A 25068-nucleotide genomic window follows, 5' to 3' on the forward strand; every position below is an offset into this window, starting at 1 on the left:
GCCATGTCCCGGTGTGGGCTTCTGTCTCCTCCTTGTGGGCAGAGCAGCACCCCCTGTGTTTTCTCCAGGGGCCCCTGTCTTGGGCCCTGAAAATGGAGAGTCCAGTGTATCCAGGTCCAGGGCACCTGCAGGGACCGGGAGACCCCCGGGGATCCCCCGGGGACTGAAGCCTCTTTTTTCCCCTGATGGCTAAGTGCCCAGCACCGTGGTGGGCTGAAGGCCTAGTTCCTTTCTCAGGGACCCTCAACCCAGCCAGGGAGGTGGCAGCCAGCACCGCTGTCCTATAGCACGTGTTGTTAGCAGCATGTTCATGATGTAGTGGAGGAAACCGGCTCAGAGTCGGCACGACTGGGGCTCAGACCTTGTGTCTGGTCCTTTCTTGGTGTGGGCTCTGAGCCACATTGACTTTCCAAGTCCTCACGTTCTCAGCTGGGACACAGAGCACCTCCCGTCAACAGTTGGTGGAGGCATCGTGTGGAGTGATGTCTGTAAAGCATCTAAGATGCTGCCTGATGTGTAATAGAGTTTTTATGATCGTCCTTGGTTTGACCTTCAGTGGAGCGCTGCAGCCTGTCTTTGCCCACATCGGGTGCATTCAGGTTCTCATCCCTGTGAAGCTGGGACAGTCCAGTGTTAGCAGGCAGCCAAGTGAGGGCCCACCTCTCTCGAGACTCAGACCATCAGCACGATGCGTTCATCTGAGATATAACTCCCAAACCCCTTGTTCTCAGAGCTCATGGACCAACCATGTCTGTCATTCACCCTTGTCCCCTCTCGATGTACGAGCTGTATCGAGACATGACTCATCTTAATCTGGGAGACACCGATGTATTTTCATTTGGAGTTGAAACAAAACAAAAGCATGCTCAAGCCACAGGACCACAGCAGCCACTCTCGTGGGCTGCTTGCTGAGAGGGGACTTGCTCTGTGGTGGTGAGGTCACATCCTGAGGCTGAAGCTGAGCCCTGACCTCGAGCACACATTGTACCCACACCCACACACAGTCAGTAGGAGCCCAGGCTTGTTCCGAGTGCTTCAGAGATCCTTCTGCAGTCCTCCTAACCGCCCTATGAAGACTGTGAAACGGGTAGTTGCTCAGTCGTGCCTGACTCTTTGCGACCCCGTGGACTGTAGGCTCCTCTGTCAGTGGGATTCTCCAGGCAAGAATACTGGAGTAGGTTGCTGTTTCCTTCTCCAGGGGCTCTTCCTGGCTCAGGGATCAAACCCAGGTCTCCTGCATCACAGGCAGATTCTTTGTCATCTGAGCCATTGGGGGCGCCCCATGAATAGGCTCTGCTGTTTCCATCTAACAGAGAAGAGGAGGCATCGCAGTGAGCTTAAGCGTCTGCCTGGCATTCATAGGTTGTGATGGGGGGAGGTGGGATTGGAACCCAGGCCACTGAACTCCAAGTCTGTCTTTTGACCAGTGTGCCCCGCTGCCTCCAGTCTCCATCAGCTAGTCCTATGGGATGACACTGCTACAGCATCCCTGGTCAGACTGGGGTGCAGAGTGCAGTCAGGCTTGGCTGCCCGGTGGCCTGATCTCTTGAGTGTGGGAGGCTGGGTGGAGGAGGTGCGAGTCTGCTCCATAGGCTGTTTTTGCAGACAGCAGGCAGCGCACCGTGACCCCTGTGCACCATCTGCAGACACGCACATCTCTGGCGCTGTGGGGTCCGGTGCTGTGGGCCTGGGCGCCTGCCATGGCATTCCTGTGGAGGAGCTCTCTCTGCCCCCGCCGTCTGGGTCCTCTTCCTTCATGGCGTTAGCAGAGCTGTGTGCGCTTCCTCTGCCATGTCCACCCCCTCCTCTCCTGCTGCCAGAATGCACCCCAGGCTGGAATCCTGCAGAGCCATGTGCAGTCAGAACCTGCCTTTTCGGAGAGGCGCCTGGCAGTCGCGTTCTGTCAAACAGGCCTCGGGATTGACCCGTCCCTGGAAATGTCACGATGGCCACCCCAAGCACCCCAAGCACGCCCTGGGGAAATCCTGGCCAGACCCAGGAAAAGTGGGCAGAAGCCAAGTGGCAGATGATCTCTGAGCAGAGTGTTGCGAGCAGCCTTCCTCTGTGCTCTTGGACCTGTAGACCTGGAACCGGACCTAGCTATATTTACCTCTGTGACCCCACGTAGGATCACAGCCTCCCTTGACCGTTGGCATGTCATTGGGAGGAACTGAGGGGCACTCACTCATTCCAGGTCTGATGAAGGGCCAGGGAGGAGACTGGTCCTGGAGCAGGGGTGGGGGGCACACTTGGAGTTGAGGCTCCTGACCGGGTGGGCGGCCAGTGCAGGGGCCTGAGACCAGGCGCTGGGAGGTGGGCAGGCCTGGAACACGGAGCCTGGGAGACCGTTGTCCTCTTGGCAAAGGATGAGGTTGACTCAGACCAAGTAGTTGTGGGGAACTGGGGAGAAATTGGATTCCGGGTATGTATTTTGAAAATAGAATCATCAGGGTTTGCTGATGGATCCCACCCATGGGCTGTCTTCCTGAGGCCTCCTGGCTGAGATTGGTAGACACAGGACTCGGGCCTGACAGGCCTTCCTATGCTCTGTTTTGTGCTGAGAGAAATAGAAACATTGGAGAAAAACTCATGGCCTTGTGAAGCTCCCCAGGTCCTCAGGGGTTCAGGGCTCAAACAGGTGAAACCAATTTCAAGAACTAGCAGACTAGGTTTAATCACAAGTATTAGATTATATGTATATGAAGTTTCAGGAGGAGGGCCTGACTGGAGAATCCCCATGGACAGAGGAACCTGGCAGCTACAGTCCATGGAGTTGCAAAGAGTCAGACACAACTGAGCGACTCAGCACAGCACATGAGAAGTTTCAGGTTATTAGTCAGGGGTTCATAGTTTTGTTCCTCACTGTCATTGTAACATACTACTAGACAGTGCAAAAAATAATAAATCTCAGGTCCCCCTTGGCTGGACTGAGCCCACGTGGAGCCCAGACAGAGAAACCAGAACACCTGGGTGGTGTCCTGAACACTGTCTGGTCTGCAGGCCAGTGGGCTCCTTCCTTTAACCTCAGCGCTCCCATTCATTCATTCCCTTTCTGTTAAGTGCTACTGTGTGGCGTGTGTTGTCCTAGCTACTGGGGTTAAAGAGATGAGCCACAGAGACATAGTGCCTGCTTAGAAAGATGGGGTGGGGCAGGCAAGAAACAGGTGGACAAAATAAGTGAAAGAGGTACTCTCATATACTGACCCAAAGTGCTATGAGAAAATAAATCGACATGCCTGAGGATCTGAGAGCACATGACCAGGTTAGAATCCAGTTATGTGTGTGTCTCAGAGAAGGCTGCACTGCGGTGATGTCTTTGAACTTGCTTGATTTATTATAGCTGATACGTAGAACGGCACTTTACTTATAACAAGTACTATAGATGTTTTACATATCTGTAAATTCATTTAATCTCTGTAACAACTCTATGAAGTTGGCACTATCATTGGTGCTGTTTTACAAATGAAGAAATAGCACAGAGAGGTTAAATAATTTGCGTACATAAATACATTGATGTGCCTCAGCAGTAAAGAATCTGCCTGCAATGCAGGGGACGCATAAGATGTGAGTTTGATCCCCGGGGGAGATCCCCTGGAGGAGGTCACGGCGACCCACTCCAGTGTTCTTGCCTGGAGTATCCCATGGACACGAGGTCACACAGCTTAAAAGTGACTTGCCAGTTTGGGTCTAGGAGAAAAGTAAAACTTTGCTCCAGAGTTTTCCAGGCATTTTGCAAAAGGCTAGGGGGTAATCCAGTGAACAAGATGGGCAAGTTCCCTGCACTCTGCTGGGGCTTCAGTTTCATCTCAAGGTGAGAGAGAGAGAGCAGGTTAGTAGACGGCTCTCAGACTGGCACCTGGCATCTGGAAACAGTCTTGTTCTCTGGGCTTTTAAAAGACTGAAACCACTCAGTTTCAGTCTGGTCGGTCTCTGGTCGGTCTCACAACTCAAGCCCTATCCACACTTGCAGGTTCGCAAATGTGCTCTCAGGGGCATAGCCCCTCTGGGCATTTGAGACTTTGATCCCTGGATTAACGTGTGAGCTCAAGTCTTCCAGTACAAGGTTGAGAACAGCGTATGAGGTAGATGTCAGTCATAGCATCGCAGTGAGGGGGACCCCAAGGCTTAGGGATGGGAAGCGATGTGCCTGAGGCTGATCGTCTGGGGAGGGTCACGGCTGGGGTCTGACTCTGCGACCCCCCCCTCCCCACTGTCCTCTTCCGCCTTGGGCCCAGGCAGCTCACGGGGCCCCTGGTGCTCTCCTCCCCAGGTGTCCATCCGGCTGGACGGAGAGAACAAGGCCTTGGAGTACAACGCCGTGGGCGCCATGAAGGACGCCGTCAGGGTGGTCTTCCGGGGCCCCCGGGTCCACGACCTCTTCGACCGGGACTGGCACAAGGTGGCCCTGAGCGTGCAGGCTCAGCACGTCTCCCTGTACGTGGACTGTGCGCTGGTGCAGACGCTGCCCCTCGAGGAGCGGGAAAACATCGACATCCAGGGCAAGACGGTGATCGGCAAGCGCCTCTACGACAGCGTGCCCATCGACGTGAGTTCCGGGGTCGCGGGGTCACTAGGGAGGGGCCTTAGGAGCTGGGTGCCCCCACGCCTGCCTGTGTCACTTATCAAGTCCTCACCGTGGACTGTCTTAGGAGCGATGACCCCGACTCAGCACACTGCCGTGTCCCGGCATTCATTCACTCGTTCAGTGACCTAGCCACTTACTCATTTATCATGTATACTGAGCACCTACTGTGTGCCGGACACTGTGCTCTGCGCTGGGGACGTGGGTCATTTATCTCCATATCACACTCACACTCGTCAAGCAGAGTCGTGTCCGACTCTCTGTGACCCCATGGACTGTGGCCCACCAAGCTCCTCTGTCCATGGGATTCTCCAGGCTAGGATACTGGAGTGGGTCGCTGTGCCCTCCCGGGGATCTTCCCGACCCAGGGGTCAAATCTGCATCTTCTGTGTCCCCTGCATTGCAGGCAGATTCTTTACTGCTAAGCCACATCAACGTATATGTGGAGGCAAAATCGGTGGGTAGGTAGAGTTATATAGTTTCCTTTACACTTAAATAGATTCTTTTCCCTTCTCTGGTTGTCAGAAATTAGGAAAATATAGGCAAGTGTGTGGGAAATAAGTGAAAAGCATCCTCAGTCCTCCAGCCCGGAATGTTAACCAGGAATGATTCAGTAGCTGGAATGAGCAGTCCTTCCATCTTCATCCCATCCTTTTTTCTTTGTCTTCCCTCCTCCTTGTCTCTCTTCTCCTCTTTCCTCTAATGTATTTTCTCCTCTAGAGGTGCATTCCGACGCCTACACACACAGATACACACACTTACGCACTATCTTCAAACTGAAGTCATTCTATCCTTCTGATTGGAAGGATCTACCCCCGCTTGCCAAAATGTAAACGAATCGTGATCTGCGATAGCTAGCTCTTCCCAAAGCTGTTTCTTTCTTTTTTTTTCCATGTATTTGCATTTCTGTGATCGAATGTAGTGTTGGATGTGTGCTGTATATTTTGAAATGTATGTAATAATGTACAGCATGTATAGTCACATACTGCCTTTTTCCTCTCAAAATTATGTGTCTAAGCTTTTATTCCTTTTAGCTGCTTCATAATACTTTATCTTAGTTTATGTTTTGCTTATTTGTTCTCCTGTTGGTGGGTATTTAGGTTGTCTTGATGTTTTACCATCATAACCAACAGGTCTTGGGTTTTGAATATGCTGGTGTCTCTCCAGGTGCTTTCATGGAGAAAATGGGGTAATAGAGCCCCTTTATATTAAGGGCGCAGTGGTATTTAAGAGAGTGATAGAAGCAGATTTGTGATATGAAAAAAGTTCAGTTAAGACACCCTGTGGAGAAGCTGAAGAGTTGAAAAGAGGAACACGCTGAACCTTTGTAGACTGTTGGCGACCGCCTCACAGCCCGGCCTGTAGTGACCACAGTGTCAGTGATAGGGGAGCGGAGGGGCGTGCGAGGGGGCCTGACACATGGAAAATAGGAGACTCTGCTCCTAGCCTGTGCTCACTCACTCTTAGCATACGGGGCTTGCACTTTTGGAAGGATGGGATGTCAGTAGATGACACCTTGGCTCCCTCTGACATTCAGCTGGGGGTCAGACTACCATGCAGGACCCCAAGGAGGAAGTGGGCCGGATCCCTGAGCGGGGTCTGCCTGATACCAGGGGGGAGTCTGGGTTCCGTGCCCCCCAAAACTCATCCTCTGACCTCGCTTCCCCTCCCAGTTTGACCTCCAGCGGGTTGTGATTTACTGTGACTCCCGACACGCGGAACTGGAGACCTGCTGTGACATCCCCTCGGGTCCGGTGAGCAGAGACTCTGCCTGGCGGGGTGGGGGGTGGGGGGTATGGGCCCTTGACTTCCTCCCCGTGACCCCCTGAGGAGGGGATGTCCAGGGCCTGGGAGCAGAATCAGGACACCCGCCATCAGAGTGCGGCCTGGGAGGGAGCCCGCTGGTCGTCACTGGGGCTCCAGTTCTGGGTCAGGTGGGGCGTGGGTTGGGGATGCAGGTCCCTCTGGCCTCAGTCAGCAGCCATGGGGGTTCAGCTCTGGTTAGTGAGGGGCAGAGGCTGGCGCCTGTCCCCAGGAGAGAATGGCCTCAGTACTGCCGGTGCTCAGGGCTCTTTAGTAAGACTGGGGAGGCAGCTCGGGGTCAGTAACAGTGGGCCAGACCAGACTGCCTGGTGTGCCTGGACCCTCCGTGCGGTTCTGCCTGTCCTGGGCCCTCCCCACCTCTGTCTCCACCCAGGTGCCTCCTCTGCACTCTCTTTACTGAGGACGCATCCCAAGGATGCTTCAGCAATCCTGCCTTCCAGGGCTGAAGGCTAAAACCCCTGCACTGTGCTCGGCCGGCCCAGGTCCTGAGTATGGTGAGCGCCCGGTCAGTGTCCTGTCTCAGGACCACCGTCGGGCATGGGCCCCAGAGGTGGCCCTTGTCAGAGGCGGGGCTGCAGAGTCAGATGAGCCCGGCTGTTGAGAGAGGAGAGGAAGGAAGGGGAGGAAGACAGATTAAATCAGGAGAAAATGAAGGGAAAGAAGGGGGGAGGCAGGGGAGGGAAAGGGAAAGAGGAAAGAAGGGAGGGAAAGGAGGGAAATAAGTCATTATCTGGCACTTGCTGGGCTCCTGGTGTCCAGATTCTGAGCTCGATACTTCAGTTCAGTCCCACTAAACCCTTCTCACCGCATTATGATGGAAACACCCTTGTCCCCATTTTTTGGAGGTTAACACTGAGGCTCAGAGGTGTTAAGGAGTTCCCGCAGGCTGCTGAGAGGCCAGTGGAGGAGCCTAGACCCATTGGCTCATCTGACTCAAGACGAGCCTGGCTCCATGCCCATCTGACTCTGAGGTCTCGGGGTGCCAGGACCTACCGTCAGATACTTGCTTGTCCTGCTCAGGCTCCGGCCTCCTCAGGGTCCCCTGCTCCCCCTTGCCTGGACAGGGAGGCACTCCAGGCTGCTGGACGAGAAGCCAGGTTCTGACCACTGTGCTTTCCTCCCAGTGTCAGGTGACCGTGCTGACGGAACCCTCCCCCCTGCCCCAGCCGCCGCCCACCTCCGGCAGTGAGCAGATCGGGTTTTTGAAGACCATCAACTGCTCCTGCCCACCTGGAGAAAAGGTACACAGTCCACCGTCAGCCGTAGGCTTGGGGCCCCAGAGCTTACAGCACTAGCAGTGGAGGTGGGAATTTCCCATCATGCACGTGGGCTGCCAGGGCAGGATGACCCCGGGCTCCAGGTAACTCTTGGGTCTGGGGACCATTCTTGCTCCTGGGACTTTTTCTGGATCTCTGTGGGCCTTGGGAGGGGGGCCCCTCAGACCCCACTGGGGTGAACATTTATCCTGAAGTTAATGACGTTCTCTCAAAGTCTCTCTGCCTCCTGGTGTCCTCGTCACCCCTGTGCAACTAAACAGCCGGATTTGCTTTGAGAATAAGTGTCAGCAGGGCAGCGGCAGAGGGTTCAGGTGGCTCTGTGGGGTCCGCCCACATCCCTCTGTGCTCCGTTGGCCATACTGTGTAATCTAAATGCACATAGGAAGAGTTTAGCACCTCTTCTTTTAAAACCCAGTGTGTTTCTGACTACCACACCACCTCCCGTTTGTCTGGATAAAATGTCTTCTTGGATGCCTGGGGCCTTCATCTGTTATTTTTCTGTAGGCCAGCGGCCTTCTTAATAAGAAAAAAATTTCCACTGTTGGAGCAGAACAAACAAACAACACCAGGATGACAAATTGGAGTTGGTCTCCACGAGGCTCTGCTCGACGGGTGGCCCCAGGGCCCTCCATCTCCTGTGTTCGGCATATCCATCGCTCTTGTCTACCCCTCCCAGCTCGGGGCCGGCACGCGGCGGGTCCCCCCCGACTTTGCAGGGGTCTTGGGAGACAGGCCAGCATACAGAGTGGTTACTTGGAGAGAACACACTGCAGGAATTTCCCAACAGTTCTGTTTCAGTAAACCTGCCTGTCGTGGCAGCCTCTCCTCCCTACCACCCCTCTCCTCTGTTCTCCCTCACTCTCTCCTTTCCTCTTTCCTCCCAGAGGGCCCCCAAGGAGCTCTCAGTCAGGTGGGGTGGTCAGACCGTGGCCCTGCCTGTTGGGAGGCCTCGAGGAGCCAGCCCAGTCATGCTGCGAGCTGAAGCTTTTCTGGGGAGTCGGTGAAGTGGGGCGCCTCTGGCCTGGTGCTGGGTTCTGATTGGGAGAAGCTGGGGAGGGAGTCAGAGTGTGTGCCCCCAGGGTGCCAGGCAGGGCTCCTCCTCCTCCATGGTGTCCTGGGCACGCTTAGGGCTTTAGGCCACGGAGGACATGCTGATCAGGTTCCCACCGGTTAATGTCATAACAAAAGCAGCCATCCAAACCCATTTAAATCCTTAGCAGTCTTTCTTTTCTGTTAAAAACCCCTAACGAGAAGGATGACTGCAGCAGTGTGAGGTTTGGCCCACCTGCACGCAGACTGTGCCAGGGAGGGCGGCCAGTGGGGCTCTGCCCAGGTCAGGGTTTCCCCAGAGTCCTGCCCTGGCGGGGAACCCTGTGGGAAAGTCTGGGGTCAAGCAGGCTTCCGTCCTCTCTTCCCACCCACCTTCCCTGTCCCCAGCTTACAGACACCCGCTGGATGGCCACTGACCTCCTTGGCTTGGCCTCCGATCCCCTCCCCGGCTGTCCCCCTCTGTGCGGCCCCTCGTGGCTCCCAGTTGCCCTTCTCGCCTTATTTCACTCCACGTTCCCCTCCCAGTTTCCAGGCAGGCAGGAGCGTCCTATTCCGTGGAGGGGTCGTGATCCTTCTTGCCTTCTGGAGTGTGCATGTGTAGGTTCTTCTGCCTAGAACACCTTTTCCCCTTCCCTCCTTTTTATCTGGCTAATGCCTGTTCTTCTTTCAAGACTTCCGCAGAGAATCCTTTTCTCCTCACACTGTTGTCTGATTTTCCTCCTTCTTTCCTCCTGGCTCCCCTTCCCTTCTCTTCCTTTCCCCTCCTTTCGACTCCCTCCCTCCTTTTATCCTTCCTTCCTTCTTTCACATCCATCTGTTCAGTAATTATTCGTTTAGCACCTGCTATTTGCATGATGGCTATGACCCTTTTCTCTCCCTCTTCTTCCATCTACCGTGGTAGTTATCACACTGGATGAAGACTGTCTGCTTGTCTCTACTTCCATAAGCTCATAAATTCCAGGTGGCAAAGACTGAATCATTGTTTGTCTATGTTTTCAGCCACTGTATTAAATCATGATTGAGTTGATGGGAATGTGGGATCCAGGCAGGGTATGAAGCAATGGATAGAATGGATTATTGGGTGATGCTCCCCGGAGTTTGAGGCTGGCGTCTGTTGACTGATGGATGGCCTCTCCACCAGGAGCTGTATTTGGAGGCCAGGTCCCAGCTCCCCATGCAGGTTGGCAGTTTGGGATCAGGAGCTCTCAGCTGCCATGAACTCTGCAGCTTACTGATCAGCACGTGGCTTGCTAAGAGCCTGGCTTATGAGCCTGTGCCAGGGATCACCCACCAGTGAAGAGAGAAGGGGGAAATTAAGACAGAGCCTTACTTGTTTCTTTTGTCTTTCTTCCTTTAGGGTGAGAAGGGCTTCGATGGCCCCGTTGGACTCCCCGGCCCAAAGGTCAGTACTGGAGCCACAGATGAGTCCTTTGAGCCTGAGGATGTTTTGATTTGCTCTCTTTGTAAGAAAGGAAAAAAAAAAAACAAAAATCAAAACAGTGGTGTGTTAGTTTACTGTCCTGTGGGGTTTTTCTTCTGAGCTTGTTGAGATGGAATAACAGAGCAAGTGCCATGAAGTTCGGAACCTTTGAGTCTCTTCACAGCTCAGAAGGTCCATTTCTCAGCTCGACAGTGTGAGCTGGAAGGAGGTGGAACTCGCACGCCCAGGCTCAGATCTTGTTTGTTCCCACAGCCTCAGTTCTCTGTGGTCAGCTAGCCCTTCATCCATCTTTTCAGGCCTCTGTATTCCAGAAACTTTGGGGGTTGGGCTGTAAACAGTCTGTTTAGCACCTGCGATCTGTCTGTTTAAATGGGTTGAAATTATTTCTGTGCACGTTTTCCAAGCTCACCAGTTGCTCAAAGCCAGGTCTCTCCCCGGGGGCTCCCCTTTCCTCATTCAGGGAGCAGCCTTTTCTCTCTCTACCACTGCCCAGGTTTGCAGCATTTATGGGGCAGGACGGGGCTGTCATCTCCCATCATGATTTTGGTCTCAGAAAGCTGAGACCCAGGAAGATGTGGATTGCCCCTGGGGGTGGGTCACACAGAGGCTGAGGGCAGAGGTCAGCGTGGCCCAGTGGCCATCACCTGGTCTGGTGTCAGAAAGAGGGGCTGAGTGTAAGGATGGAGACACAGGGATGCCTCTCTTCCCTCCTCCCTACCTCATTTTCCCTTCCCCCTTTCCCTCCCTCTCCCCCTCCCTCACCTGCATGGATGATGGTCAAGTTCAGTGAACCGCTGTGGAGTGCCTGCTAAGGTCCCTTTTTGTCTTTTCCCTTCTTCCTTCCTCTGTGTGTATCCCCTTCATCCCTACTCCTCTCACCCTGCTCCCCTCTGCCCCCAGTCTGCTAGGATGGAGAGGACATACACAGACACACATGGGCGTGCACACATGTGTACACACACACACACACACACACACACACAGACATGCACACATGTGCACACACACACAGGCATGCACACATATACTCACACAGTCACACACACACACACTCGAGCAGCTCGGGGATCCAGGGTGCCCCGTGTTCTCTGCAAAGAGGAGAGCTGGGGTTTCTGCTCGGGCACCCCCAGGCTGTAACCTCGACTCCTCGGCTGGCTGGCAGGTGAAAGAAGGGAGCAGAGCCATCTGGGGCCGTGAGAGCCTCTAAGTAGAAAATGTTTTGTCTGAAGCAGTGGCTGTTCACAGAGCGACCGTGCTGGGGCTCTGGTGGAACGGATCCGGGGTGTGCGGGTGGCAGAGCCTGCCCCCCGGCCCTGGGAGAGGAGGCAAGGTGACAGGGATTCCCAGGAGAGAAGAGGCCCCGCCACCTGCGGGGGAGCCTGGCTGCCCCGTGGCTGGTCAGCTGTCCTGGCCCTTCATCCGTGTCCCAGCCCGTCCATGGGTGGGAGGCTGCGTGAACACTTGTGAGTCCCTGGGCTCCGTTTACCTAGAGGTCACTCAGGTCATGTCCACAGGCATGGCCTGGTGGACCCGGGTGCCCAGGCCCTCTCTGGATGCGAGGATGTACCTGTGGGTGACAGGGAGCCGGGTCCCCAGGACTCAGAGGCAGCAGGAAGAGGCAGGGCAGGGCGATGGGAGAGTGGGTGGGGGCGTGGGGCCAGAGGGGGGCCCTGAAGCTGCCTGGGGGGCTCCAGAATGCCTGGGGCCCCTGCCCGAGCTGGGTCTGGTAGGATGCGTGGAATCTCCCAGTCCCACTCCCAGCGACCAGCGTGCGAGGCTTTCATTCACCCGCTGTCTCAAGCTGCCCTGGGCTTCTGGAGTTAGGAGGTTGGGGAAGTTATTCAGATGCTTTTCTCCTCTCCGGAACTGGGAGGCCTGGCCTCACAGTGCAGTTGGCAGTGATGAAACCAGTCGCTTCCGGGAAATGGGGGCAAGGTGGGCCATGGGCGGCCAGTGTCGGGGAGCCTGACCGACCGGGGACCTGACCTGGTGTTGTCTCTGGTTTCCGCCCCTCAGGGAGACGTGGGAGCCACTGGGCCGGTGGGAGCTCCTGGACCCAAGGGAGAGAAAGGAGACATGGTGAGTGAAGGCCTGTCCACCACGGCTAGGGAGGGGTCCCCTCTCCACGGGCACGGGGGGCCTCCTGGCCACTGTGGCCTCACCCCGCACCACCCCACCGCCAACCCCCGGAATCCTGTGCTCCAGATGGGAGCTGCATCTCCTAGCAGCAATGGCACAGATTCAGAGTAGGTGGGCCCCAGCCATTGGCCTTGGCTCCAGACTTCATTAGCTGTGTGACTGTGAGGTTAGTTTCTTAATCTCTGAAAATCTCATTACTCCACTAGCAAAGTAAAGAAAGTAACAACTTTTGTCTATAAAATGCCTGGGCCGTGGTAGGTGGTCAGTGAATGAGAGCCAGTTCCTTTTAGGTTCTGTGCTCAGGGGGTTCCCTGAGACAAGACAGGCAAGACAGAGTCACTCTCCTAGACGAGGTAGCCTGGCAGATACCACTGCTCACGTCATCATCTGAGAGCTCGAAATTGTAACTGTATCGCCTGCCCTTTGTCAGCAGTGCTTCATGGGGGTTCCCTCCTTACGCCTTGGAAATACTTGTTTTAAATTTTTATTGGAGTATGGTTGATTTACAGTGTTACGTTGGTTTCTGCTGCACAGTGGAGTAACTCAGCCATACACATCCCTTCGTTTTTGGATTCCCTTCCTATTTAGGTGACCACAGAGCATTGATCAGAGTTCCTTGTGCTGTACTGTTAGGTTCTCACTGGTTATCTATTTTAGACATAGTATCAATAGCGTCTATATGCCAATCTCAACCTCCCAACTCATCCCACCCCAGAACATAGTCCCATCACTTCTCTGATGTGAAGGATACAGAGTTTTCAGACTTGTATGATATGCTTGTTATCATGGAGCCTGCATGTGTCAGACGTGAGATTTGAACCTGTTTTAACCTGAGTCTTGTGCTCACCTGCTGAGCTATACCTTTCACCTGCACCGTGAATACCTGTCTCCTGTAGAGGTGGGGAGCACCTGATCTGTGCAAATCAGCACGGAGGAGGGAAGACCTGCTGATTGAACAGTGTACGCTCTGTACCTGGCTCTGTCTACCTGAGTCTGTTTGACAGTATTCCTTCTCACTTAACCTTCAGATCAATGTTATGAGGCAGGGGCTAGTGAAACACCCATCTCACTCCTACACGGGGAAAAAAGCAGGTGGCCAGAAACAGCCAGTGAGAGGTCTCAGATGTCAGATTTAACACACAAAGCCTGCAAAGTAGCCATTAAATTATATCCAAAGAACTAAAGGAAACTGTTCTGAAGGAAATGGAGGGGAGTGTTGTGACAATATCTCATCAAATACAGAATATAAAGAAGTATAACAGATTTGAACTGGCTGAAGAAAGAGCCAGAATTCTTGAAAATAAATCAGGGGAGATTACTTAAACTGAAGATCAGAGAGAAAAAATAATGAATAGAAATGAAGAGCCTCAGAGAAATGTGGGGGCCCGTGAAGTCAATCAGTGGGCACATAATATGGTTACCAGGAGAGGAGCATAAAAAGTAATCAGAGAAATCATGTCTAAAGACATCCTAAACTTGATGAAGCATAGTCATCTACACACTCAGAAAGCCTCAGTGACTCCAATCAAGAAATGCAAAAGGAGATCCATCCTTAGAAATATCATAGTATCAATTTGTTGTTCCGTCACTAAGTCGTGTCCAGCTCTTTGCAACCCCATGGACTGCAGCACGCCAGGCCTCCCTGTCCTTCACCGTCTCTCAGAGTTTGCTCAGACTCATGTCCATTGAGTTGGTGATGCCATCCAACCATCTCATCCTCTGTCGTCCCCTTCTTGTCCTGCCCTCAATCCTTCCCAGCTCAGGGTCTTTTCCAGTGAGTCAGCTCTTCACATCAGGTAGCCAAAGTACTGGAGCTTCAACTTCAGCATCAGTCGTTCAATGAATGTTCAGGGTTGATTTCCTTCAGGATTGACTGCTTTGATCTTGCAGTCCAAGGGACTCTCAAGAGTCTACTCAAAACCATAATTCAAAAGCATCAGTTATTCAGTGCTCAGCCCTCTTTATGGTCCAACTCTCACATCCATACATGACTACTGGAAAAACCATAGCTTTGACTATATGGACCTTTGTTGGCAAAGTGATGTCTCTGCTTTTTAATATGCTGTCTAGGAGTCTTCCAAGGAGCAAGCATCTTTCAATTTGATGACTGCAGTTACCATCTGCAGTGATTTTGGAGCCCAAGAAAATAATATCAATAAAAAATGCTGGAAGACAAAACAAAAAATGGGAAAGCAGCAGAAGAAAAATGACTCATGATGTGGAAGCAGACGCCAATAACAGCATCAGCTGACTCATCACCAGAAATAATTGAGGCGGAATGTTGGGGAATGACAACTTCAAAGCAATAATTATAACAATGTATCACTGGGTGCTTAACAAATATTTGTAAGACAGTAGCTCAAAAAGGGGGCAGATGGAATAGGTCACATAGAAATATACTCATATTTCTCAATCTCACTGGAAGTAAGTTAGTGTAAGTCTGAGGTTGACCTTGAAAAGTTAAGACATATACAGTAAACTTCAAACAACCTCCAAGAAAAATAATTTAAAAGTATATAGTGAAAATATCCTTAAAGAGGTTAAAATATTGCACTAAAAACATACTCATGTAGTAAAGGAAAGAGTAATAAAGAAGGGAAAAAAGGAACAAAGTCAGGAAACATAGAAAATGAAAAAGTTAGATGGCATATGTAAATCTACCTATATCAGAAACAGCATTGCCTGTAAATGGATTATACAAACTAATTTAAAAAGCAGAGATTTTCAGACTGGACATAAAAGCAAGATCCAGCTGTGTTGTGTCTAGAGGAGACATACTTTAGATTCAAATGTATAAATAGGCTGAAAATGAAAATGTGGCCAGTACACATTCTACAAATTGAAAACATTAAAGCTTGGAGTGACTAGAGCCATACCAGAGAAAGTAGGCGTTAAAAAGTTAATGGAAACAAAGGGGAGCATTTCATCATGATAAAGATGTTGATCCCTCAAAAATATGCAACAGTTATCAACATGTGTGCACCTAAGAACAGAACCCCTAAATACGTGAAGTAAATCCTGAGAATTGAAATGAGAGATAAATAATTCATCACCAAGGATTTGAGATGTCAGTGCTCCACTTGCAGTAACGGGTGCTCAATAAGGAATGTGGAGAAATTGGAGCCCGCGTGTATGCTGTGGCTGCTTTGAAAAACTGTTTGGCGCTCCTTAAAGGGTTAAACACAGAATTACCAGCAGAATAAGACCCAGCAGTTCCGCTCCTAGGTATATAGCCAAGAGAAATGAAAACACGTGTTTGTATGAAAATTTGTCCACGGATTTTCATAGCGGCATTATTCATCATAACCAAAAAGCAGAAACAACCCAAATGTTCATCACCTGATGAAGAGATAAATAAAATGTGTCTTAGCCGTGTAATGACATTTTGTTCTGCAATAGAATGAGGTTTGATACAGGCCATAAGGAGAGTGAACCTTGAAAACACTTTGCTAAGAAAACACTGGCTATGAAGCCAGTCATAGAAGCCCCATATTGTATGATTTCATTTATATAAAATGTCTAGAATAGGCAAACCTACAGAGATAGAAAACAGACTGATTGCTGGCCAGAGCAGAGGGTGGGGAAAGGGGAGCGACAACTGTGGATATGGGGTTCTTTGGGGGGGGTGATGAAACATTCTAAAATTGATGGTGGTTGTGTTGCACAACTCTGTAAATGTACTAAATTGAATTGGAAATAAGGGAATTATGTGCTGTGTAGATTATATCTTGGGCTTCCCTGGTGGCTCAGTGGTAAAGAATCTGCCTGCTAGTGCAGGAAACTCAGGTTCGATCTCTGGGTTGGGAAGATCTCCCTGGATAAGGAAATGGCAACCCACTCCAGTATTCTTGCCTGGAGAATCCCATGGACAGAGGAGCCTTGTGGGTTATAGTCCATGGGGGTCACAAAGAGCTGGGTGTGACTTAGCGACTAAACAACAGATTATATCTTAAAAGAGCTGATGTGGAAAAAAGAATACTACCATCATATTGAGTCATTGGGAAAATGAAATAAAACTCATGAGAATCAACACTCAGTGAATGATAGACGACTTTTAGAGGTTCCTTGGCAGAGCTTATGAGAAAGCAGCCAACTGTTTTGAATCCCAGGCACACTCGCCATGTGTGATGCCATGCCCTGGAGATGCTCTGTAGCAAACCTCTGTCCTCTGCTTTCCTCCTCCAGGGCAGAGGACCTTTTGTGCAAGGAGAAAAGGGCGAAAAGGTAAGCACCTCCCCATTGTCTCACTCCTCCAGGGGCCTTGGAGGTGGCCCGGACTAGGATGAGGGCCTTGGGTTCAGGAGAGTTGTATGTGCCGTGATGCTGCTGGTAAGAATTGGATGGGAGGGAAGCTGTCTTCTTGCTGGATGCCTCAGTGTGAAGTGCGAGGAGGGAAAGGCTTGTCTAGGTTGTGGATGCTCCACAGTGCTTAAGAGCACAAGTGCTTCATGGGGCTCCTGGAAGTGGGATACGGAGCTGCAGGTGTGGTTTGAGGGCCAGCACACTGGGCATTCAATATCAAAACCTGGCCAGGCTTGTTTGCAGTGATGGGAAGGACGGTCTGTGCGTGATCAGACGTGCTGAGGAAATTCGAATAGCAGGTACCAGTAGGAGGGGGGAGACCAGAGGAGCTTGGGGAATTGCCAGGAGATTGTTGCAGAAGCACAGAAGGGAGGTGAGGAGGGTCAGAGTGGCAGGCGGCAGCAGCAGGACTGGACAGATGGAGGGATGGAGGTCTGTGACATGCTCCCCAGATACGAATGTTGCACCTTCTCTAACCTTCATCCATTGTGGTGATGATGCATACACTCGACAGATCCTGGGAAAGAGGGGGATGTTTTCTTAAAGTGCCCGCCTAGAAGAAGCAATAAAACAGTCCCTAAAAATGCCATCTTCTACTCACACCAGTGATCAAAGCTGCATCTCCCGTTTCTCAGGAGAGCAGCTGCAAGAGTTTGCAACATACATTCACGTTGATCATTTTGTCAGAGTCTGGGAACTTGCAGACTCAGGATGCAGAGCGCTGGACCCTGGGGGGCTCACATCAACCTCTTGCGTGGGGTTGATGATGTAAAGCAGGTGCCGCTCTGTCAAGTTACTATGGAAACAGAGCTCTCACATGCCCAGCCCGTTTTCTCTGTAGAGTACCTTTCATTTAGTTCATTCAGGTCTAGAGATTTACTCTCAGGAGATAAATTGAGGTTGTACACAAGTACACAGCCACACGTTTCCTTCAGCGAAATCTATAAGCTGGTCTGGAAACAGCTATTGCTCTGTCGACAGCTACGACACTGTAGAATGAGTTGTTGTCATGCAGCTCCGTAACAATGGAACAGCTCCGTAATGCAATAACACTTAGGGACATGTAGTCACATTTAGAAGGATAATTAATGACCCAGAAAATGAAGATATTTTGTTAATTTTTAAAACACGTTGCAAAATATCTATGCAGCATGACCCATACATTGTGTGTATGCATGTGCGTGTGTGGAAGAGAGATTAATTCTGGAAGCAAATCCTCATTGTTAACCTCTGGTTGTCTGTGGGTGGCCAGGCTGTGAGGGTCTTTATTTTGTCCATTATATTCCTTTGTGTCTTCATTGGTTCCAAATGAACTTCTCTTTGTTTACCTGTATTAAAAACACAGGCACACGCACACACGCATGGTAACTACTGCACAAGAATACAAAGCCCTTGGAGAGACAGCGTGACCAGACGGCATAACGCGAGCTTTGCACCCGCAGACCTGGGCGGCCGGTGCTGCTCTCAGCTGTGCCGTCAGAGTCTCTGTCTCCCGATGCCTGAAGCAGGGCTGATGGACCACCTTCCACGGCTCCATGTAGGCTCAAAGCATCACACCTGGAACTTGGTTTGATAGTTGCCAGCATTCTGGTTCCTGAGGGCCCAGGGCCAGAGCACAGGGTATTAACAGGACACCCAGGTGCTCCTCGGGCTCAGGACTGGGGCTGCCGGAGCCCTCTTGAAGTCAGGGCGCTCAGCCCGAGTCCTGGTCCAGCCTGAGTTCTGAGTGACATGTGGTCCATCTCGTGTGGTGGTGTCACCAGGAGAAACTGACAGGTGCCCCTTCTCCTGGGAGAAGCAGCTGCATCTCTGCCCTTCCTTTCTGGTTGTGCTCAGGTCAGGCTGCCTCCTCCCGATGCCCAGAGGTGCCTCCCTGGTGCCCTGGGGTCCAGGCTGCGGCACTACTCTCAGACCTGAGGGTCAGCTGCTGGGTCAGAGCCCCCGCGGGGGCACCTCCTCACACACGTGGCGCTGGCAGGAGAGACTCTGGCACGCCTGGCTCTGTCCTCGGATGACATTCTCTTGCAGTTGGACATTTTTAGTAAAGTCTGAGTTTAGATTCTGCCATATATGAGCTGTGCGATTTGGGGTGAGTCACCTCCATCTCTGGGTCCCTGCTTCCTCATCAGTGGAAACGAGAGAGTGGGTGTGATGATGCATAAAGGCCCTTGCAGGTGGCTGTTCTGAGGCTTGGTCATCAGCCCACCCCCAGCCCGAGTCCCTGGGGCCACCTTCCGTAACTTGGAGCCTCTGCTTCTCCTCCAAGGATGCAGGAGGCCAGGGTGAGTCAAGGGGATGATTGAATCCACGGCAGGGAGAAGGCCACTGGTGACTCACGCACTTGGAAAGAGTTTCACAGACTGGCTTTTTTGCTTGAATAGTCTCTCGAAAGCAGTTGCAGAATACCAAACAGATTGGATGGACAGGAGCCTGATGTGTCTGGAAATCATATTGCTCTGAATTGTGCTGTTTTTTTTTTTTTTTTTAATTTTCGGTGACGCAGTTAACCAATGTGACAATGTGCATGAGCCTCTGTGAAGGCCGCGCACCCTGTAAGCTGTATCCCATGCTGTATGTGTCAGCGTTCACACCATGCTTCAGGGAAAGCAGTCCCTGCCCTTTTCACAGATGAGAGAACTAGCTTAGGGGTCAAGTGACCTGCCCAAGGTCACTGCTAGTGAGATGGCTAGAAAACACAATCCCTGATGGTTACTAAAGTGAAGGGAAGCTGGGAGGCTGATTGAATGCCCTTTGTCCTATAGCTGAGCGAACTGAGACTCAGAGAAGGTGAGTGACTGGCCCAGGGTCACACAGCTGAAGCACTGCCCCTTGACTTGGCCCCTTGACTCTCCCAGCCCAAGACTGGGGTGTGGTGCTCTGTTCCTGGGCTGCTTCTGCCCTTCGTTTTGGAAATTAACATCCTCTCTGGTTCCTGTTCTGCCCCATATTCGCCCCGGGGTTCTGCTCCCTCAGTGTTTCAATATGTATGAAGTCAGGCTCAAGGAAGGGAGAAAGCAGGCTTGTAGGGGCTGCCTGTGCCTCAGGCACTGGGGACATGGAGAGAGAAAAAGGGACTTGAGCCCTCCTTCACAGTGTCTGGGAAACATCTGCAACTAAATCCGTGCTTGTCTAAGGAGTGAAGGGGCGGTTGGAGTGCGGACCTCCATCATCCAGGGCCAGGGGTCCGTAGAGGGGTCCCAGACTGCGGTCAAAAGGACTCAGCTTCAAATCCATGTTGATTGTGTGTCTCCCCTTGGGCTACTTTGAGCCTCAGTTTCCTTTTCTGTACAAGATAGGAAAGGAAATAATAGTTCTACCATGAGAGGTTGCTCAGAGGATTCATCCACTGCCGTTTGCCCTCCTAATGGGTGACACTGCTGTTCTTGTTACCCCATCATCGTTGGCAGTTCTGTCTTGGTGATGATGGTGATGATGGTGATGGCGATGATGGTGATAGTGGTGGTGATGATGGTGATGGTGATGATGGTGATGGTGATGGTGGTGACGATGGTGGTGGTAATGATGGTGGTGTGATGGTGATGATGGTGATAATGGTGATGGTGATGATGGTGATGTGATGGTGGTGATGATGGTGGTGATGATGGTGATGTGATGGTGATGTGATGGTGGTGATGATGGTGATGTGATGTTGATGATGGTGATGTGATGATGGTGGTGATGGTGATGTGATGGTGGTGATGATGGTGATGGTGATGGTGGTGGTGATGATGGTGATAATGGTGATGTGATGGTGGTGGTGATGGTGATGTGATGTTGATGATGGTGATATGATGGTGGTGATGATGGTGATGGTGATGGTGGTGGTGATGATGGTGATAATGGTGATGTGATGGTGGTGGTGATGGTGATGTGATGTTGATGATGGTGATGTGATGGTGGTGATGATGGTGATGGTGATGATGGTGGTGGTGATGATGGTGATAATGGTGATGTGATGGTGGTGGTGATGGTGATGTGATGTTGATGATGGTGATGTGATGATGGTGGTGATGGTGATGTGATGGTGGTGATGATGGTGATGGTGATGATGGTGTTGGTGATGATGGTGATAATGGTGATGTGATGGTGGTGGTGATGATGGTGATGTGATGGTGGTGATGGTGATGTGATGGTGATGTGATGGTGGTGATGATGGTGATGGTGATAATGGTGATATGATGGTGGTGGTGATGGTGGTGATGTGATGGTGGTGATGATGGTGATAGTGGTGGTGATGATGGTGATGGTGATGATAGTGATGCAATGGTGTTGATGAAGATGATGGTCATGATGATGGTGACAGTGATGACAGTGATGATGGTGACGATGGTGATGGTGATGATTATGGTGATGGTGGTGATGAGAGGGTAGAGCCACTGCTCTGGGCTGGTTTGGGCTAGTTTGGGGAGAGTCAGGGAGAGCAGGAAGGGGCAATGACTTCCATGCGCCTCCACCCTTGGTCCTTCCATGTTGACAAAATAAATGAATCAGCGTGGCGAGGATGTTGGTGTGAGGTTACCTCCGGCTGGGCACAGTGGCTTTTTTCCTTGGAGATCCCACGGAGAGAGAAAGATTTAGAAAGAAAAAAACAAGGCCAAACTGCGTGGTGTCCAGTGAGCCTCCTTTTTCATTCCGAGGGTCCTCCTGCTGTGGGGACTAGAGCCTTCAGGGGAGGAAACTCAGGAGAGGCTGCATTGTGCTCGCTTCCTGGACCCACAGCGCCCTCTGGTGTCTGGAAGTCAGGGTGTCTATCCAGTTTTCCTCTGCATGGCTTTGTTCGATTTTGGGGAGCTCTCTGCCCTTTCGGGGTGCCCTGCTTTTCCCTGGGAATCTGGCACATGGGGAAATAAGGGTAAAGGGAGCCTTTGTTTTGTGCTCAAATGTGGGCTTAGGTGTTGGAAAGAAAGCAGGTCTGGGGAGTTGGGCAGACCTGGTTTGGACCAGCTCTGCAGCGGCTGTGTGACTTTTAGGTGGTATCTCTCTGAGCCTCAGTCTCATCATCTGTAAAGTGGGGCCGTTGATGCCCATCCCTTAGGGCTGTGTTATAAGAGGTTGGCACTGCCCATGACAGCACCTGCCTTAGTCCCTTAGGTAGGTGCATGTAAAAATCTGTCTTTTATTATTCTTCCTTTCATTTGTCTGCTAGAAACTATTGCTCAGATCCATAAAAGAGTGACAAGTGCTTCTTCAGGAGGCAGTCTTCAAGTACTGAGTACGTGGGAGAGAGTGGTGGGTTCATGGAGCTCTAAAACCTGCCCTGGGTGGCCCTCTGGCAGAGAGCTGCCCAGATCTGGTGCTGGGAAGACCCGCCCCACACACACCCAGTTTCTAGAGTGGAGAGTAACCAAGGACAGGGTGGGGAGCAGGCTTCACAGCCCCGCTCAGGAGTCCGGATCACAACTTTTAGATGGTGAGGGCCCTTGGGAAACATGGGATGGAATCAGGGCGAACTGTCTCCAAGCCATGCTTGGGTCAGCAACTCTGTACTCAGCACGTGGTAGATGGGGTTAAAAAAAAATCCAAATAACAACCCAAAAGCCCTTTCTTCAGCAATTTCACAGGAATCCTGTCTGGCGATAAATAAAACTTTGTATGGATTTTGTGCTTGGATTTCACAGTGCGGTGCCCCAGAAAAAAAATATGTGAGCAAGTAGAAGAAACTCAGCTGAATTTTATTGGGCTGGTTGGCTCGGTAGCAGATAGAATTTTCAGTTCAGTTCATTCGCTCAGTTGTGTCCGACTCTTTGCGACCCCATGGACTTCTGCACGCCAGGCTTCCCTGTCCGTCACCAACTCCCACAGTTTGCTCAAACTCATGTCCATTGAGTCGGTGATGCCATCCAACCATCTCATCCTCTGTCGTCCCCTTCTCTCCCTGCCTTCAGTCTTTCCCAGCGTCAGGGTCTTTCCCAGGGAGTCAGCTCTTCCCATCAGGGGGCCAAAGGATTGGAGGGCAGTGAGCTCAGGGAAAGGGGATCACCTTCTCTCTTTCTTGTGGAAAAGGCCACCGAGACTTAGGTAAATGCTCTTACACAGTGTAGAAGGTGCAGGAAGAGGGCAGAGTAGTCTATAATGAGCTCTGGTTTGTTCAAAAGTGTAAGAGTTACCCAGTCTAGGGCCAGGCACTGGCAGGAGGGTGGGGGAAGGATGGCACGGTGAGGGGCATGAGCTTTAGAGCAGGATTAACCCGCCCTCCATACCTGAGAGTCAGGGTGGGTGGAGGAGCCAGGGTGGGATCGGGGTGGGTGTGAGAGAGAGAGAGAGAATCACTGAGGCCCCTGCAGAGCTCGCAGGGCAGAGCCAGTGGTGGGTGGCAGTGTGGCTACCCACAGTCCTGATTAGCCCGCAGTCTGAGCTGGCTGGGAGCCCTTCCTGTGAGCATCACAGGGGAGCCTGGGGCCCTACTCCAGGGGAGGGTCAGACCGGCTGTCACAGTCACAGTTCTCTCATCTCAACACGACAGACCCACCTTCTGCCATCACAGTGTGAAAGACCCGGCCTCTCCCACCGCCTCTGGTTCTTTGTTTGGTGTCTTTCAAAGGCAGGCGGTCTTTGAAATTGTGAGATGAGAGGATTTTGCGGAGGTGGAGATGGACTACCCAGGTGGGTGGAGCGCAGGCTCTGCTACTTGATGGATTTTCTTTCCAGCACCTCCTTTCAGAGCTAGTGACCAAGACGGGTCCTCGGAAGGTCTCAGCTGTCTCTACCGATCATGGGGGTCTGGTGTAGGTGAGACGTGGGCCCTTGCAAGGGATAATGGATCCACTTTTATGTCACAGATTCTGTCTGAGAGGATGGCCTTGGGGCGTTAGCACTGGCAGCCAAGGTGAATTCAGTGGCCAGCGCTTGGTGGTTTTTGTCTGGAATTGTCTCAGAGAGATGCCTTGTGGTGGAAAGTATCATGACGTCAGCCTTTTATTGACCACTTTCATCTGCCTGCTGTTCAGTTTATGAGTATCAGCCTCTGCAACTCCTTGAAGGAGTCTAGGGCATGCCTGAGGGCACAGAGCAGTGGGCGAGGGTGGCTGGGACCGTGTTTGACCCTATGCCCCACTGTTAACACCACACTGGCCAGTCCCAGTTCCCTGCGCTCCCCTAGAGAGATGCCTTTATCTGGGATTTCTTGACCCTCAAAACCCATGTCCCTTGTGGGGAGGAACTTATTTTAGGCAATGACTACACTATAGAGCCTCTGAACCATAAACTATAAATTATATGTGTGTGTTTATATGTGTGAAACTTCTAAGATGTATTTATGCCCTTTGCCTCTAGCTCTGGGTCTCATCCACTTTGTTCACGACTGGCTTAATCAGCACCCCCATCTCCTATTCTTAGCTTGTGCCTTAATATGCATTATTCATGGTTATCGAGCTGGATAACTGTGGTCGAGTGCCTTCTATATTTATCATAATTAAAGGATTTAGGGGGAAATAAGTTTAGCTGCCTGTGTGCCCTCAAATAGCCTTGTAGGTTGAGGCAGATTGCTGGGAGTTGGAATAAATAAAGGTGCCACAGACCCTGTCCGTGGTGCTGAAGGACACACTGGGGAAGTTTTGAGTTCACGGGTTCTCACGGCCCCAGGCAGAGCCGGAATAGGAAAGTGCACTTTTTCCAGCTCCGTCTGACACTCAGGCTCTTGCCAAGTCTCATGGCCCAGTCACAGGGCCAAGGGCTTCATACAGGAGGGTGAGAGCATTTATTGGAAGGGTAAGTGCTGGACTGGGAGGGCAGTGGAGGCCAAGGGCGCAGACCCTGGACGCCAGCTGGCTGGACTCAGATCCCAGCTTGGCCACTTAGCAGCTGTGTAACCCTGGCGAAGTCAGTTACCTCAACACCTGCAACCCTTGCTTTCCCCAATCTATAAACTGGCGACTATAATTCTACTGGCCTCGGCGGGTTAAAGCAAGGACGAAGTGAACTAGTGAAAATAAATGACTTCTATTGGTAAGAAGTACTCATAAATGTTAAGTATAATTACTATGACGCCAGTGTAGTTTTTCACTTTTTACACCAAATGACATCTTCTGCGTCCCCTGCAGCAATGAGGTCTTATCCCTAGGGGTGGCCGACAGCTGGGAAATGTCAGTGTCCCTGCCTCCTCCCGCCCCGCCCCCCACCCCAGGAGGACTCGTGCAACTTCCAGAGCCTCGGGAAGCCTGGAGGGTGTTGTTAGAAAGCGTGTCCCAGGTGGGCTGACATAGAGGTATAAGGTGTCTTTCTCTTTCTTCACTTCACCCAAAACAGCTTGCAGAGCATCTGGGAATAACAGCAATCCCAGGCACTCACAAGTGTCTTCCAGGACTGAGGCACAAGCTACTTAGTTTTGGGGTAGATATTGTCCTTGTTTTCAGGCCTGTTCACCGTATGACCAGGTGTGAGTGACTCTGTCTCCGTGTGGCCAAGCCACGGATTGTGCTCACGTACTCAGACACCGCGGAGAAGTGGTTCTCAAA

The 25068-nt window shown here is 51.6% G+C and overlaps 1 protein-coding gene across 1 annotated transcript in view; it reads left to right on the forward strand.

Moving 5' to 3' along the window:
- COL22A1 (collagen type XXII alpha 1 chain) overlaps window positions 1-25068 on the forward strand; it is a 197156-nt gene that overhangs the window by 35019 nt on the left and 137069 nt on the right. Inside the window, exons 6-11 of the mRNA XM_061123137.1 lie at window positions 4271-4546; window positions 6256-6336; window positions 7531-7647; window positions 10091-10135; window positions 12191-12253; window positions 16499-16537. Of these exons, the coding sequence (XP_060979120.1) occupies window positions 4271-4546; window positions 6256-6336; window positions 7531-7647; window positions 10091-10135; window positions 12191-12253; window positions 16499-16537 (621 nt within the window). The remainder of the gene's footprint in view (window positions 1-4270; window positions 4547-6255; window positions 6337-7530; window positions 7648-10090; window positions 10136-12190; window positions 12254-16498; window positions 16538-25068) is intronic.

Source organism: Dama dama, chromosome 21 (genome assembly GCF_033118175.1).
Source record: "Dama dama isolate Ldn47 chromosome 21, ASM3311817v1, whole genome shotgun sequence".
Lineage (NCBI taxonomy): Eukaryota > Metazoa > Chordata > Mammalia > Artiodactyla > Cervidae > Dama > Dama dama.